Below are 13497 nucleotides of genomic sequence, written 5' to 3'. Positions count from 1 at the left end.
TTGCCTTCCCCTTTTCACTTACCAACAGAAGGGTGATTTGGTTTGGGTGGCAGTGTCCCTAGCCCTTTGCCAGATCTACATATTCTTAGTGGTTCTCAGGGGGTGGCCATGTCACACGTGCAAGTGGACACTGCTGGGGGGCATCAAAGAAAACAAAGGGAGGAAGCCAGTTGTGTGACAGGTGTTTGTGAGAGGTGGCCCATTCCTCTCCCTGGCATTGCATGAAGGGTGCTGGTAATATCAGTTGGGTGTGAGTATGGCCCAGCCAGAGCCAGTGTCACCTCAGATGCTGGAGCAGGGTCTGATGAGGGTGCCTGGTATTGCTTCTCAGTTGTGTGGTGGGGAGATCTGGGGTGCTGAGCTTGGGAGCTGGTTGAGGCTGCAGAGGGTGAGATGGGAGGTTCGGGTGATCCACTGATGAGCAGTCTTGCCTCCACCAATGTGTGCATCACTTCCAGGAAAGCAAAGGCACCATTGATTGGTTCATTCTTTCGCCAGATATGTTTTTTTTATTTTTTATCCTCACCTGAGGACTTTTTTTTGCATTTATATTCAGATAGAGCGGGAGGGAGACAGGGAGGGAGAGAGAGAGAAACATCGACATGAGAAAGACACATCAAGTGGCTTCCACCCACACAACCCCAGCGGGGCTGGGGACAAACTGCAACCGAAGGTACATGCCCTTAGCGGGAACCAAACCCTCTGTTCCGCGGGCCGACACTCTAACCGCTGAGCCAAACCGACCAGGGCCAGACATGTTTGAAATAGCTGTTGTGTGAACACCAGATGCTGTTTAGTGGGTATCGGGGGTTCAGCACAAGTAAATGTGCTTCTAGCTCTTCTGCTCTTGTAGACAGATGTGCTTGGAGCAGTGTGGCGGGAGGTGGGAGGGTCTGTGCAGACAAAGGAGGGAAGGTTTTGGGCTGATAAAACAATGCATGTCCACTAAGGGTTCTAAGTGTTTTCAGCTCAAAGAAACACTAGGCTAAAATCTTGACATCTTGCACTAAACCTGTACATTATACTTTCTTATACTATAATTTTTGCTTATGAAAAAATTTCAATTTTTATAGCAATTACTTCTTTTTTAGGATGTGCTTAAATTTATATATTTTAGGTTGCCTGCCTGATTCGAGTTCCTTCTGAGGTAGTTAAACAGAGGGCACAGGTTTCTGCTGCTTCGAGAACATTTCAAATTTTCTCTAACATCTTATATCAAGAGGTGAGATGTGTTTTTACGTTCTTTCTTTGTTTTTTATTGAGAAAGATTTCATAGCAGCTATTAAGGGCACTGTGAGTCTCATGTCAGGAGTCCTAGAAGACCTCTGAAAGCTAAGTGTAATGTCCAGTCTCAACAACTCTGCTAAGATTATTGTCTTTACTTTGTTTGTTTTGAATTTTTACTTTTGTTTCTCTTTAAAATTCCTGAACAAACACACACTGAGTGCCACTACCGTGTGTGTCCAAATTGTAATCATCCCACAGTTCTGGAATCAGACATGGAATAAACAGTAAATATGTACAGTGGATGAAGATACACTAAAGACCACTACAGAATCTAGGGCTCATGGAAGAGAAGTCTAGTAATGGGCTGATGCTAGTCACCAGCATCATAATGTTCACATCCAAGTGCGGTTCTCCTTTTACTGGTGAGTGTCACTCTGTGGGTCGGAAATCATTCCCGCTGGCCATGTGACTAGGAACTATTGAGCTGCTTTCCTTCATAGTTTTTCAGAAGCCTTTCAAAAAATGAAAAAAAATTATTTTTTACCAAAGCCAGTCACATTGAAATTTCAATGAGTCTAGGTTTTAGAAAAGTTATTCTTAATTGTCCCTGTCACCTCAGTGAGGAGATGCTGAATCTTTTATTGTATGAGTGAGAACAACCCAGTAGAGCAGTGGTTCCCAACCTTCCTAATGCCATGAGCCTTTAATACAATTCCTTATGTTGTGGTGACCCCAACCATAAAATTATTTTTGTTGCTATTTCATAACTGTAATTTTGCTACTATTATAAATCAGAAATATGTGTTTTCCGACGGTCTTAGGCAACCCCTGTGAAAGGGTCTTTCGACCCTCAAAGGGGTTGCGACCCACAGGTTGAGAACCGCTGCAGTAGAGGGTACCTGAAGAATCATGTGGACAGTGAAATAGACAAGCCAGGCCTTGTCCAGAGGTTTTTATCACTGTTGAGAGGTTATCAATGAATTTCTAATGTCTTCTGATGGAAACTATGAGATATAATTTTGTTCTCATAGGAAAAGACAATCAGCATTCTGTGAGAACTTGTTTTTGGAAATATATTTAAAGCATCTCAAATCTTCTCAGGAGAAAAAATATCGAAAGCGACTAATGCTAAATTAATGCGTAGTCAGTTTTATTATTAGAGATGTTTCCATTCTCAAGGGAGCTGACCAGTTAGAACCTTTAACTTCTTACACACCATGGTCATTGTGAATGTTTTAAAACTCAAACTTGAGGAAAGGTGACTGTGCTTGACTCAGAATGTCATTCTGAAATTTTGCTGTTTTCTTGCCTTTTGTTTGTTTCAGGGCATCCGAGGATTGTATCGAGGCTACAAAAGCACAGTTTTAAGAGAGGTAACTAACTTAATTTCCAGTATTGAAGTACAAAAAAAAAAACAAAAAACCAGTCTGCTTTATTCAGTAAATTTATTTGGAGAAACTGGTTTAAAAATCAAAAAGGGAAATTATCACTTTTTAAAACACTCTTTAGTCTTGTCTTGGTTTTTACATCTAATAAATCAGTCAAATGAATTGGTTTGCTGAACAAGAAATTCCAGTGGTTGGAACACCCGCCCTTGTAGTTTCATTGTGATGCTATAGTAGTAGTAAGTGTGTCATAGCTGGACTATTGGAAAATAAGTACAGAGGCTAAGATATTAACTTAATCACTCTAACACACTGGATTTATGAGGAATTGGTCATGAAAGAACCACTCTGAGAGACAGGTGTCTGAAATGTCTGTGTCATGCAGTTAGCTGGTTTTCCTGGTAAGAGTCTGATGAGGTAGGGTGTGCAGTCTGGCCTGGAGCCCTGGCCCACAAGCCATTTCGCCTCCTGTGCCTCCTGACCCTGAAATCTCCCCCTCCTTTTTTTCTTTTAGAGAGGGAGGGAGAGAGAGAGATAAACATTGATGAGAGAGAACATCTCTCTCATGCATGGCTGCCTCCTGCATGCCTCCCACTAGGGATTTGGCCACAACCTGAGCATGTGCCCTGACTGAGAATCGAACTGGTAACCTATTGGTGCATGGGTGGACGCTCAACCACTGAGCCACACCAGCCAGGCTTTTTTCTTTTAAATGAGTTTCAGTCCTAGGGTTTCCCCCTCAGCTTTATTAAGATATAATTGACAAAATTATAATGTGTTTAAAGTGTGCAACATAATGACTCAATATATGTATAACTGTGAAAAGGATTAGGACATACTTTTCTATTAAAGAAAACAGAAGAGCATCTGGGTACCTCTGCTCCATATTCTTGCTATCTATTTGGTGTTCCTTAGATGCTAGAACATTTTCACTCATGAAAATGCTTTTGATTTAAATAAATATTGTCATCATCAACAGAATATTGAAATTCCTTGAAATCCTTAATTTTATTCCCAGGTAGTTTTTCTGTTTATTTATTTGTTTTATAATACAGGTAGTGATTTTCAACCTTTTTTATCTCATGGCACACATAAACTAATTACTAAAATTCTGTGACACACCAAAAATGCATTTTTTGCTTATCTACCCCCCAAAAAAAACAGGTATAATTTTGATTCATTCACACTGGACAGCTATTGTTATGTTGACCATTGTCCTTGTTTTATTAGACAATCTAAGGGAAGAGAGGGCAGTGCCCCAGAATAGTCAGGTATTGCATGTTTTAAAAATTCTTGCGGCACATGGGTTGAAAATCGCTGCTATAGATTAGTTTTCTTTATGAAACAGCTGCACTGTTATTTAAAGCTTTGATTTGCACACGGTAATGACCTTTAGTGTAGTGTGGTGTAAGTGATGTATGTCTTTGAAAAACTTCTTTCAAAGGTAAACTGAATGTTTCAGAATTAGTCATTTGTGTGAAGATGAATTCTTTCTGCCTTTCAAAAATATCAGCTGCAGTCTGTCTTCATTCTGTACTTATATTCTGACTTACTAAACATGAGTTACTCAGATTTAACCTGGGTGCAGGGGAGAGGAGGGGGAGTCAGTGAACCTTTTCCATTTTTCTGAGAGGTGCTGAATAAATGGATATATTAATATGCTAGAGAATACTGGTTTTGCATTCAAATAAACATAAAACACATGGTTACAACTACATTCTGTTCTTTTAAAAATTTGTCTTGACATATTTCACACTAGTAATTAATTTGTAGGCTGTAATTTTTGCAGATAATGTAACCCTACTGAGATAATTTTGTTTACTCAAATGGCAGTGCTTTGTTGGAAATTTAATTGGCATCTTTGCATTATTCGTATTCATGAGAAAGCCTTCAGAACTGATTTTAGGTGAAATATTGCTTTAGTACAAATTCTCTGATAGAATGAGAGAAGAATTATTGCTGAATGAAACAGCTTCTTTTCAAAATAAGAAAAATAAGAAGTGATATATCTGCTTTAAAAAGAATTTTTGCCTTATAGTTTCAATTCATACATTGTTCTGACACCAGAATCAAATCTTTTTGCTAAGAGTGTGTGTGATTGTTTCAATAAGAAAATGCATTGAAGCCTTAGTGAGAATCACCAGGAAACTTACACATTTATTCTGTGTACAATTTTTTCTTTAAAATAGTTTTATTTCCCTAGCAGTAGCCCATTAGAATGAGATTGAAGTTTGAATTCATACATTATAAAATAGATGGTGTGTTCTTCAGATTTTGTGAATGCTGTCACCTGTTTTTTACTACATTTGATGATTGTGAAGATTGCAGGCTTATCCCTTATGTTCTCCTAAATTATTTTAGTTACTGTGAATTTTAGACTGAATCTGAGCAAGGTCAACAAATTATGCTCTTTGCCTTACCCCTTCAGTATTTATTTTCCTCATGATCTTGGCCAAATTAGATGTGGCCCAGCGTGGTGGTGGTGTGGTGCCTTGGCAGTAAGATGGAAGAGGGGACCAAACCACAGTGGCTTTCATGGCCAGGCTGATGCCTCTAGAGTTCTGTGGGGAGCAGCCTCAGTCTTGCATGTGAACCTCAAGGGCTTGTGTAGAGGAAGAAAGCAGAGAAATGTAAGTTGTTTCAAAAGAAGTAGGAATACATAAAGCTCAGCAACATGTTCTAATCCTTTTTAAAATTATTTCTTTACAGTGTGCCTTCTATCCATCCTTTCAGCCACATTCAGTTAATTTAGCTCTCAGTGACTCTTTGAGGAATTATCTTTCTCCAGTTTCTATCAACTTGTTAATTGCTGCTCTCATCTGTGCATCTTTGTTCATCTTGCTAACTAACCACCATCACCTGCCAGTGAGGGCTGTCCCTTCCCAGCACCCAAATGACCCTTGTACGGACAACTGTTCCCTACCACACCCTTTGGCTGCCTGGACTTCAGTGTGTCTCTTTAGGTGCAGAAATTATTACACTGACTGAAAAGTTCACTTGGAAGTAGATATGGAAGCTTTCTAAAGTTAGTTGCACTTAATGTTTCCTTAAGGCAATGAAAAATTTTCCCCAGTCTAGTGGCTAGAAACAGGAACCTTATGGAATCAAGCCTCAAGGATTGTCCTTCAGCATCTCTTTCCGTTTCTGTTGTCTGCCCACTAAGTTCCTTTTCTCCAAACTCATGTTATACAGGGTGGGCAAAAGTAGGCTTACAGTTGTTTGTATGGGAAATAATAACAATAATTAGTAAGTAATAATAATACAAGAATAAACTGTGTCTCGCATACTCACAGCTGTAAACGTGCTTTGGCCCTACCCTGTATAAGTCTCGTGTGTTTTTTCAGAACCACTCTATCTTAGGTGTTCTGCATTTTGTTTGTTTGCTTAGCCAAATAACTTTGGAAATCAGATTATATTATTTCATAAAGAATGCCTCTGCTACAATATTTGCAAATCAATAAACATGATACATCACATAAACGAGATGAAAGATAAAAACTACATGATCATATCAATAGATGCAGAAAAAGCATTTGATAAAATTCACCCATTTATGATAAAAACTCTTAGCAAACTGGGACTAGAGGGAATATATTTCAATGTAATAAAGGCCACGTATGGCAAACCCATAGCCAACATCATGCTAAAAGTGTTTTTCTTAAGATCAGGAATAAAACAGGAATGTCCACTTTCACCATTCTTATTCATCATAGTACTGGAAGTCCTAGCCACAGTGAGCAGACAAGAAAAAAATAAAAGGCATCCAAATTGGAAAGGAAGAAGTAAAACTGTCATTATTCACAGGTGACATGACATTGTTCATAGAAATCCTTAAAGACTCCACCAAAAAGCTACTACTAGATTCAATAAATGGATTCGGCAAAGTAGGATACAAAATCATTCAGATATCGGTGGCATTTCTGTGTACCAATAATGAACTATCGGAAAGAAACTAAGAAAACAATCCCATTTACTATTGCAACCAAAAAAATTAAGGTGCCTGGGAATAAATTTAACCAAGGAAGTAAAAGACCTGTACCCAGAAAACTATAGGGCATTGAAGAAAGAAATTGAGGAAGGTACAAGTAAGTGGAAGCATATACCTTGTTCATAGATTGGAAGAATTAACCTCATTAAATTGTCCATACTACCCAAAGCAATCTATAGATTGAATGTAATTCCTCTTAAAATACCTATGGCATATTTCACATATCTAGAACAAATATTCCAAAAATTTATATGGAACCAAAAAGACCCCGAATAGCCTGAGCAGTCTTGAGAAAGAATAACAAAGTCGGAGGGATCTCAATACCAGATATCAAATTATACTACAAAGTCATTGTAATCAAAACAACCTGGTGTTGGCTCAAGAACAGGCATATAGATCAATGGAACAGAAGAGAGAACCCAGAAATTATACTTGATCCAATCCATTATACTCAATTAATATTTGACAAAGTCAAGAGCATACAATGGAGTAGACAGTCTCTTCAATAAATAGTGTTGTTAAATTGGACAGCTACTTGCAAAATAATGAAACTAGACCTCCAACTAACACCATACACAAGAATAAACTCAAAATGGATAAAAGACTTAAATGTTTGTTATGAAGCCATAAAAATTATGGAAGAAAACATAGGCAGTAAAATCTCAGACATCTCTTATAGCAATGTGTTTTGACAGTGTGTCTCTAAGGACAAAAGAAATAAAGGAAAAATTAAACAAATGGGACTACATCAAACTAAAAAGCTTCTACACAGCAAAAGAAACCAACAAAATGAAAAGGGATCCCACTGTATGGGAGAACATATTCACCAATGATACATTTGGTAAGAGGTTAATTTCCAAATTATATAAAGTGCTAGTACAACTCAACACCAAGAAGACAAATAATCCATTTAGAAGTGGCCAAAGATGTCCTGCCGTTGTGGCTCAGTGGTTGAGCGTCAACCCATGCACCAAGAGGTCACTGGTTTGATTCCCAATCAGGACACATGCCCAAGTTGTGGGCCTGATCCCCAGAGTAGGGCATGCAGGAGGCGGCCAGTCGATGTTCTCTTTTATCGATGTTTCTATCTCTCTTCCTCTCCCTTTCTCTCCCTCTAAAATCAATAAAGGAAAAAAAAAAATGGTCAAAGGGTGAGAGAACAAGATGGTGATGGGCAGAACCGGAGTGAGGGTGAGTATGTATGAGTGAGCAAGTGTGAGAGTGTGAGTGGACGTGAGTGTGGATGAGTAACCTTGAGCAGTGCAGAAACGAGGGGCAGAGGGTTCCTGTGCTGTGGACGGGGAGCAGTGGCTACTGCAGTAAGCAACTTGTCAGGGTGCTTCTCCCCAGGAGGCCCCTCCATCTTGGAAGATCTCTGGTCTTCTCTGGGAGGAGGCAGTGGGAGCAGCTAAGGCTGAGTGACCTGAGTCCACCAGTGAGCCTTCTGTCATTGGACCAGTGGGCCCTGCTGTGTCAACACAGACCAGCGTACAGTAGCGGTGTTGTCAAGGTACCAACTTGGGGAAGCAGCATCCTGATTGGAGCCAAGCACAAACCCCTGCACAGTAGCACCAGCCTGGGAGCCTAGCACCCTCCCCCATGTCAGGAGTGACTGGTGGGAGTGGTGCCCCACACCCAATAGCAGCTGAGGCTCGGGAACAGTGACACACCTTTAGCAGCAGAAGCTTGGGAGCAGACATCCATCCTCCGGCAGCAGCAGCTCAGATTGGCAGTTGAAACACATTCCCAGCAGCATCAGCAGAGGCTGATCAGGAGCAGTGCCCCAGCCCAAGCAGCAGCAAAGCTCGGGCGGCTGAGACCTGCCTCTGACAACTGCAGCAGCAGATTTGGAGTGGAGCCCCTCCCCCTGTTCCAGGAACTGAGCATCCTCAGCCCCCAACAACAGCAGGGGATTGGGAACGGAGAGTACCCCCTGGCAACAGCAGCAGCAATAGCAGCACAAACCAGGAGCTGACACTCACTGCCAGCAGTATTAGCAGCCACTGATCAGGAGCTGAGCTCCACCAGGCAGCAAAACATCCCAACAGGGCACAAGCTGGACCCAGCACCCTAGTGACACACCAGCAGGACCCACGCACCCCAGAAGCACCTACCACGACAGACCAGTACCAACTGCCAGTTGTTAATCCTTCAGGATCCACAGCAGCCATGAGGCGCCAAGCACCAAAACAGTCTGGGAGGCCCAGCAGCTTTATTTGATACACACCAACCTCTCTACACATCCCAACATCCCTAACCAGGCCTAGAACTACCAGACTGCTAAAATGGTGAGACAGAGAACACCCAGATGAAAGAAAAGCAGAAATCACCAGAAAAGGAACTACAGGAAATGCAAGAAAGCAATTTGTCAGATAAAAAATTCAAAGCAATGATTTTAAGGGTGCTCAAACAATTTAGTGAGAACTACAAGCAACTTAATAACAATTATAAGAGCTCAGTGGGAACTACATCAGCCTAAAAAATGGTAGAGGCTATGAATAAAAATCAAGTGGAAATAAAGAATGACATAGCTGATATGAAAAATACCTTAGAAGGTCTCAATAGTAGATTAGAAGCTGAAGACCGAATCAGTGAGTTAGAAGACAAGGTAGAAAAGAACACCCAAATAGAGGATCAAATGGGAAAAAAATAAAAACCAGGAGGACAGTTTAAGGGAGCTTTGGGACAATAAGAAACAACAACATTTGCATCATAGGGGTACCAGAAGGAGAAGAATCGGAGAAAGGAATAGAGAGCCTATTTGAAGAAACAGTGACAGAAAGCTTTCCTAATTTGGTGAAGGAAAATGTCACACAAGTCCAGGAAACAGAGAATCCCAAGCAAGATGAACCCAAGAAGACTCACAGCTAGACACATCATAATTAAAATGGCAAACATTAAAAACAAAGAATCTTGAAGCAAGAGGGAGACAGAAAGTTAGCTACAAGGGAGCTCCATTTAGACTGTCAGCTGATTTCTCAATAGAAACACTGCAGCCAGAAGGGAGTGGCGTGAAGTATACAAAGAAAGACAGGAGTCTGAATCCAAGACTGCTCTATCCAGCAAGGCTATCATTAAAAATTAAAGGTGAAATAAAGAGCTTCACAGACAAAAATAAGCTACAGGAATATACCACCACCAAACAGTGCTATGAGAAATTCTGAAGGAACAGTGCTGTGAGAAATGCTGAAGGGACTGTTAGAAGAAGAGGAAGAGGAAGAGGAAGAAGAAATATATATAGAGAGAGGAACATAGGCATAAAATAAAAATGGCAACTAAGTATGTATCAGTAATAACTTTAAATGCAAATGGCTTCAGTGCTCCAATCAAAAGACATAGGGTAGCTGATTGGATAAGAAAACACGACCCATATATATGCTGTCTACAAGAGACCTACTTCACAACAAAAAACTCAAACAGGATGAAAGCGAAGGGATGGAAATAAATTTTCCAGTCAAATGTAAATTTAAAAAAAGCTGATGTAGCAATACTCATACCTGATAAGATGATAAGATAGACTTCAAACTAGGGCCATGATAAGAGACAAAGAAGGTCACTACATAATATTAAAAGGATCAATCCAACAAGAGGATAGAACCATGGTAAAAATATATGCACCAAATATAGGAGCACCAAAATATATTTAAGGACTTCCGGAGGACTTCAAGGGACAGATCAATAGCAATACAATGATAGTGGGTGACTTTAATACCCCACTGACACCACTGGATAGATCTTCTAGACAAAAAATTAACAAAGAAACAGCCCTTAAATGATGAACTAGATCAGTTGAACTTAATTGATATTTAAAGAACATTTCACCCCAAAGCTGCAGAATATACGTTCTCAAGTGCGCACTGTACATTCTTGAAGATAGACCACATGTTAGGACACAGAGTAAGTCTCTACAAATTCTAGAAGATTGAAATCATATCAAGCATCTTCTCAGATCACAATGGCATGAAACTAGAACTCAATTACAATAAGAACACTCAAAAACATTCAAACACATGGAGGCTAAATAGCATGTTATTAAACAAGTGCGTTACCAATGAGAACAAGAAAGAAATCAAGCCCTGGCCGGTTTGGCTCAGCAGTTGGAGCGTTGGCCTATGGACTAGAGAGTCCTGGGTTTGGTTCCCGCTAGGGGCACGTACAAAAAAAAAAAAAAAAAAAAGGAAAGAAAGCAAAGGCTTTCTGGAAACTAATGAAAATGAACACACAACAATACAAAAATCTATGGGACACAGCAAAACAGTCCTGAGAGGGAAGTTCATAGCAATACAGGCCTACCTCAAGAAAGAAAAAAAAATTCTAATAAACTAACCCAACAACTTAAAGATTTAGAAAGACAACAAAAAGAAAAACCCAGAGTTAGTAGAAGGAAGAAAATAATAAATATCAGAGCAGAACTAAATAACATAGAGCCTTAAAAAACAGTACATAAGAGCAATGAAACCAAGAGCTGGTTTTATGAAAAGATAAACAAGATTTATCAGACTCACCAAGAAACAAAGAGAGAGAACCCAAATTAATAAAACCAGAAATGAAAGGTGAAGTAACAATGACCACCACAGAAATACAAAGGATTGTAAGAAAATACTATGAACAATGATATGCCAACAAATTCAGCAACCTAGGAGAAATGGACAAATTCTTAGAATCATTTACTATTCCAAAACTCAACTGGAAAGAGTCAGAAAACCTAAACAGACCAATAACAATTAAAGAATTAGAAGAAGTAATCAATAAAATCCCAGCAAACAAAAGCCCTGGTCCAGATGGCTACACGGGAGTTTTACCAAACGTTCAAAGAAGAACTATCACCTATTCTCCTCAAACTATTTTAAAAAATTCAAGAGGAAAGAAGACTTCCAAGCTTTTTTTATGAGGCCAGCATAATACTAATCCCAAAACCAGATAAAGACATTACAAAGAAAGAAAATTATAGGCCAATATTCTTGATGAACATAGATGCCAAAATCCTCAACAAAATCTTAGCAAATTGAATCCAGCAATATATTAAAAAAATTATACACCATGACCAAGTGGGACTTATCCCAGGGATACAAGGCGGGTACAGTATTTGTAAATCCATAAATGTGATACACCACATAAACAAAATGAAAGATAAAAATCATGTGATCATATCTTTATTTTTCATTTTTTTATCCTCACCCAAGGACATTTTCCCATTTTTTGTTCAGATAGAGTGGGAGGGGGAGAGAGAGAGGAAGAGAAACATCAACGTGAAAGGGACACATGCAGTGGTTGCCACCCACACGACCCAACTAGGGCCGGGGACAAACTGCAACGGAGGTACGTGCCCTTAGCAGGAACCAAACCCGGGTCTCTCTGGACTGCAGGCCGATGCTGTAACTGCTGAGCCAAACTGGCCAGGGCATGATCATATCTTTAGATGCTAAAAAAGCATTTGACAATATCCAGCATCAATTTTTAAGTAAAAACTCTCAGCAAAGTAGAAATAGAAGGATTATATCTGAACATAATAAAGGCTATTTATGACAAACCTACAGTCAACATCATACTCAATGGGCAAAAACTAAAAGCATGTCCCTTAAGAACAGGAACACGACAGGGATGTCTACTTTCACCACTCTTATTTAACATAGTACTAAAAGTCTTAGCCACAGCAATCAGACAAGAAGAAAAAATGAAGGGGATCCAAATTAGAAAGGAGAAAGTGAAACTACCATTCTTCACAGATGATATGATATTGTACATAGAAATCTCTGAAGACTTTATGTAAAAACTATATTTAATAAATGAATTTGGCAAATTAGCAGGATGCAAAATCAACATCCAGAAATTATTGGCTTTTTTATACACCAATAATGAACAAACAGAAATAGAAACTAAAAAAACAATTGCATTTACCATTACAACAAAAAAAATTAAGACACTTAGGAATAAACTTAACCAAAGAAATAAAGGACCTGTTTGCAGAAAACTACAGGACATTGAAAAAAGAAGTAGAAGAAGATATAAGAAAGTGGAAGAACATACCTTGTTCATAGATTGGAAGAATTAACATCATTAAAATGTCCATACTACCCAAAACAATCTATAGATTCAATGCAATCCCCATTAAAATGCCAATAACATATTTCATGGAACTAGAACAAACACCCCAAAAGTTTATATGGAACTAAAAGTGACCCCGAATAGCCACAACAATCACAAAATAGAAAAACAAAGCAGGAGGGATCACAATACCGGATATCAGGTTATACTACAAAGCCATTGTAATCAAAACAGCCTGGTACTAGCACATAGATCAATGGAACAGAGCAAAAAACACAGAAATTGACCCAGGATAGTATACTCAATTAATGTTTGACAACGGTGGCAAGAACATACAATGGAGTAAAGACAGCCTCTTTAATAAATGGTGTTGGGAAAATTGGACAGCTACATGCAAAAAACTGAAACTAGACCAACTTACACCATACACAAGAATAAACTCAAAATGGATAAAAGACTTAATTGTGACCCGTGAATCCATAAAAATCCTAGAAGAAAATGTAAGCAATAAAATTTCAGACATCACATGCAGCAAAATTTTCACTGATACCACGCCTAAGGCAACTGAAGCAAAGGAAAAAGTGAACACATGGGACTACATCAGGCTAAAAGTTTCTGCACAGCAAAAGAAACAACTATCAAAATGGAAAGGGTACCTTGCATATGGGAGAGCATAATTGTCAATGATACATAAATAAGGGGTTAGTTTCCAAAATATGTAGAGTACTCCTACAACTCAACAAAAGGAAGACAAAGAATCCAATAAAAAAATGGCAGAGGACCTAAATGGACACCTCTCCAAGTGGGACATACAAATGGCCAAGAGACATGTGAAAAAATGCTCAACATCAT

General features: G+C 39.1%; 1 protein-coding gene across 2 annotated transcripts in view; it reads left to right on the top strand.

The window, feature by feature from the left end:
• Window positions 1-13497, top strand: part of SLC25A26 (solute carrier family 25 member 26) — a 189846-nt gene that overhangs the window by 44051 nt on the left and 132298 nt on the right. The window contains exons 4-5 of one of the 2 annotated variants that reach the window (XM_036266092.1): window positions 1118-1222; window positions 2553-2600. The exons of the other annotated variant lie outside the window; for it this stretch is intronic. Coding sequence (XP_036121985.1) covers window positions 1118-1222; window positions 2553-2600 — 153 coding nt within the window. The remainder of the gene's footprint in view (window positions 1-1117; window positions 1223-2552; window positions 2601-13497) is intronic. 2 annotated transcript variants of the gene reach the window in all.

The sequence above is a fragment of the Molossus molossus genome, unplaced genomic scaffold, assembly GCF_014108415.1.
Source record: "Molossus molossus isolate mMolMol1 unplaced genomic scaffold, mMolMol1.p scaffold_m16_p_18, whole genome shotgun sequence".
NCBI lineage: Eukaryota > Metazoa > Chordata > Mammalia > Chiroptera > Molossidae > Molossus > Molossus molossus.
The sequence above is the reverse complement of the archived record's forward strand: the minus strand, read 5'-3'. Positions and strand labels throughout refer to the sequence as shown.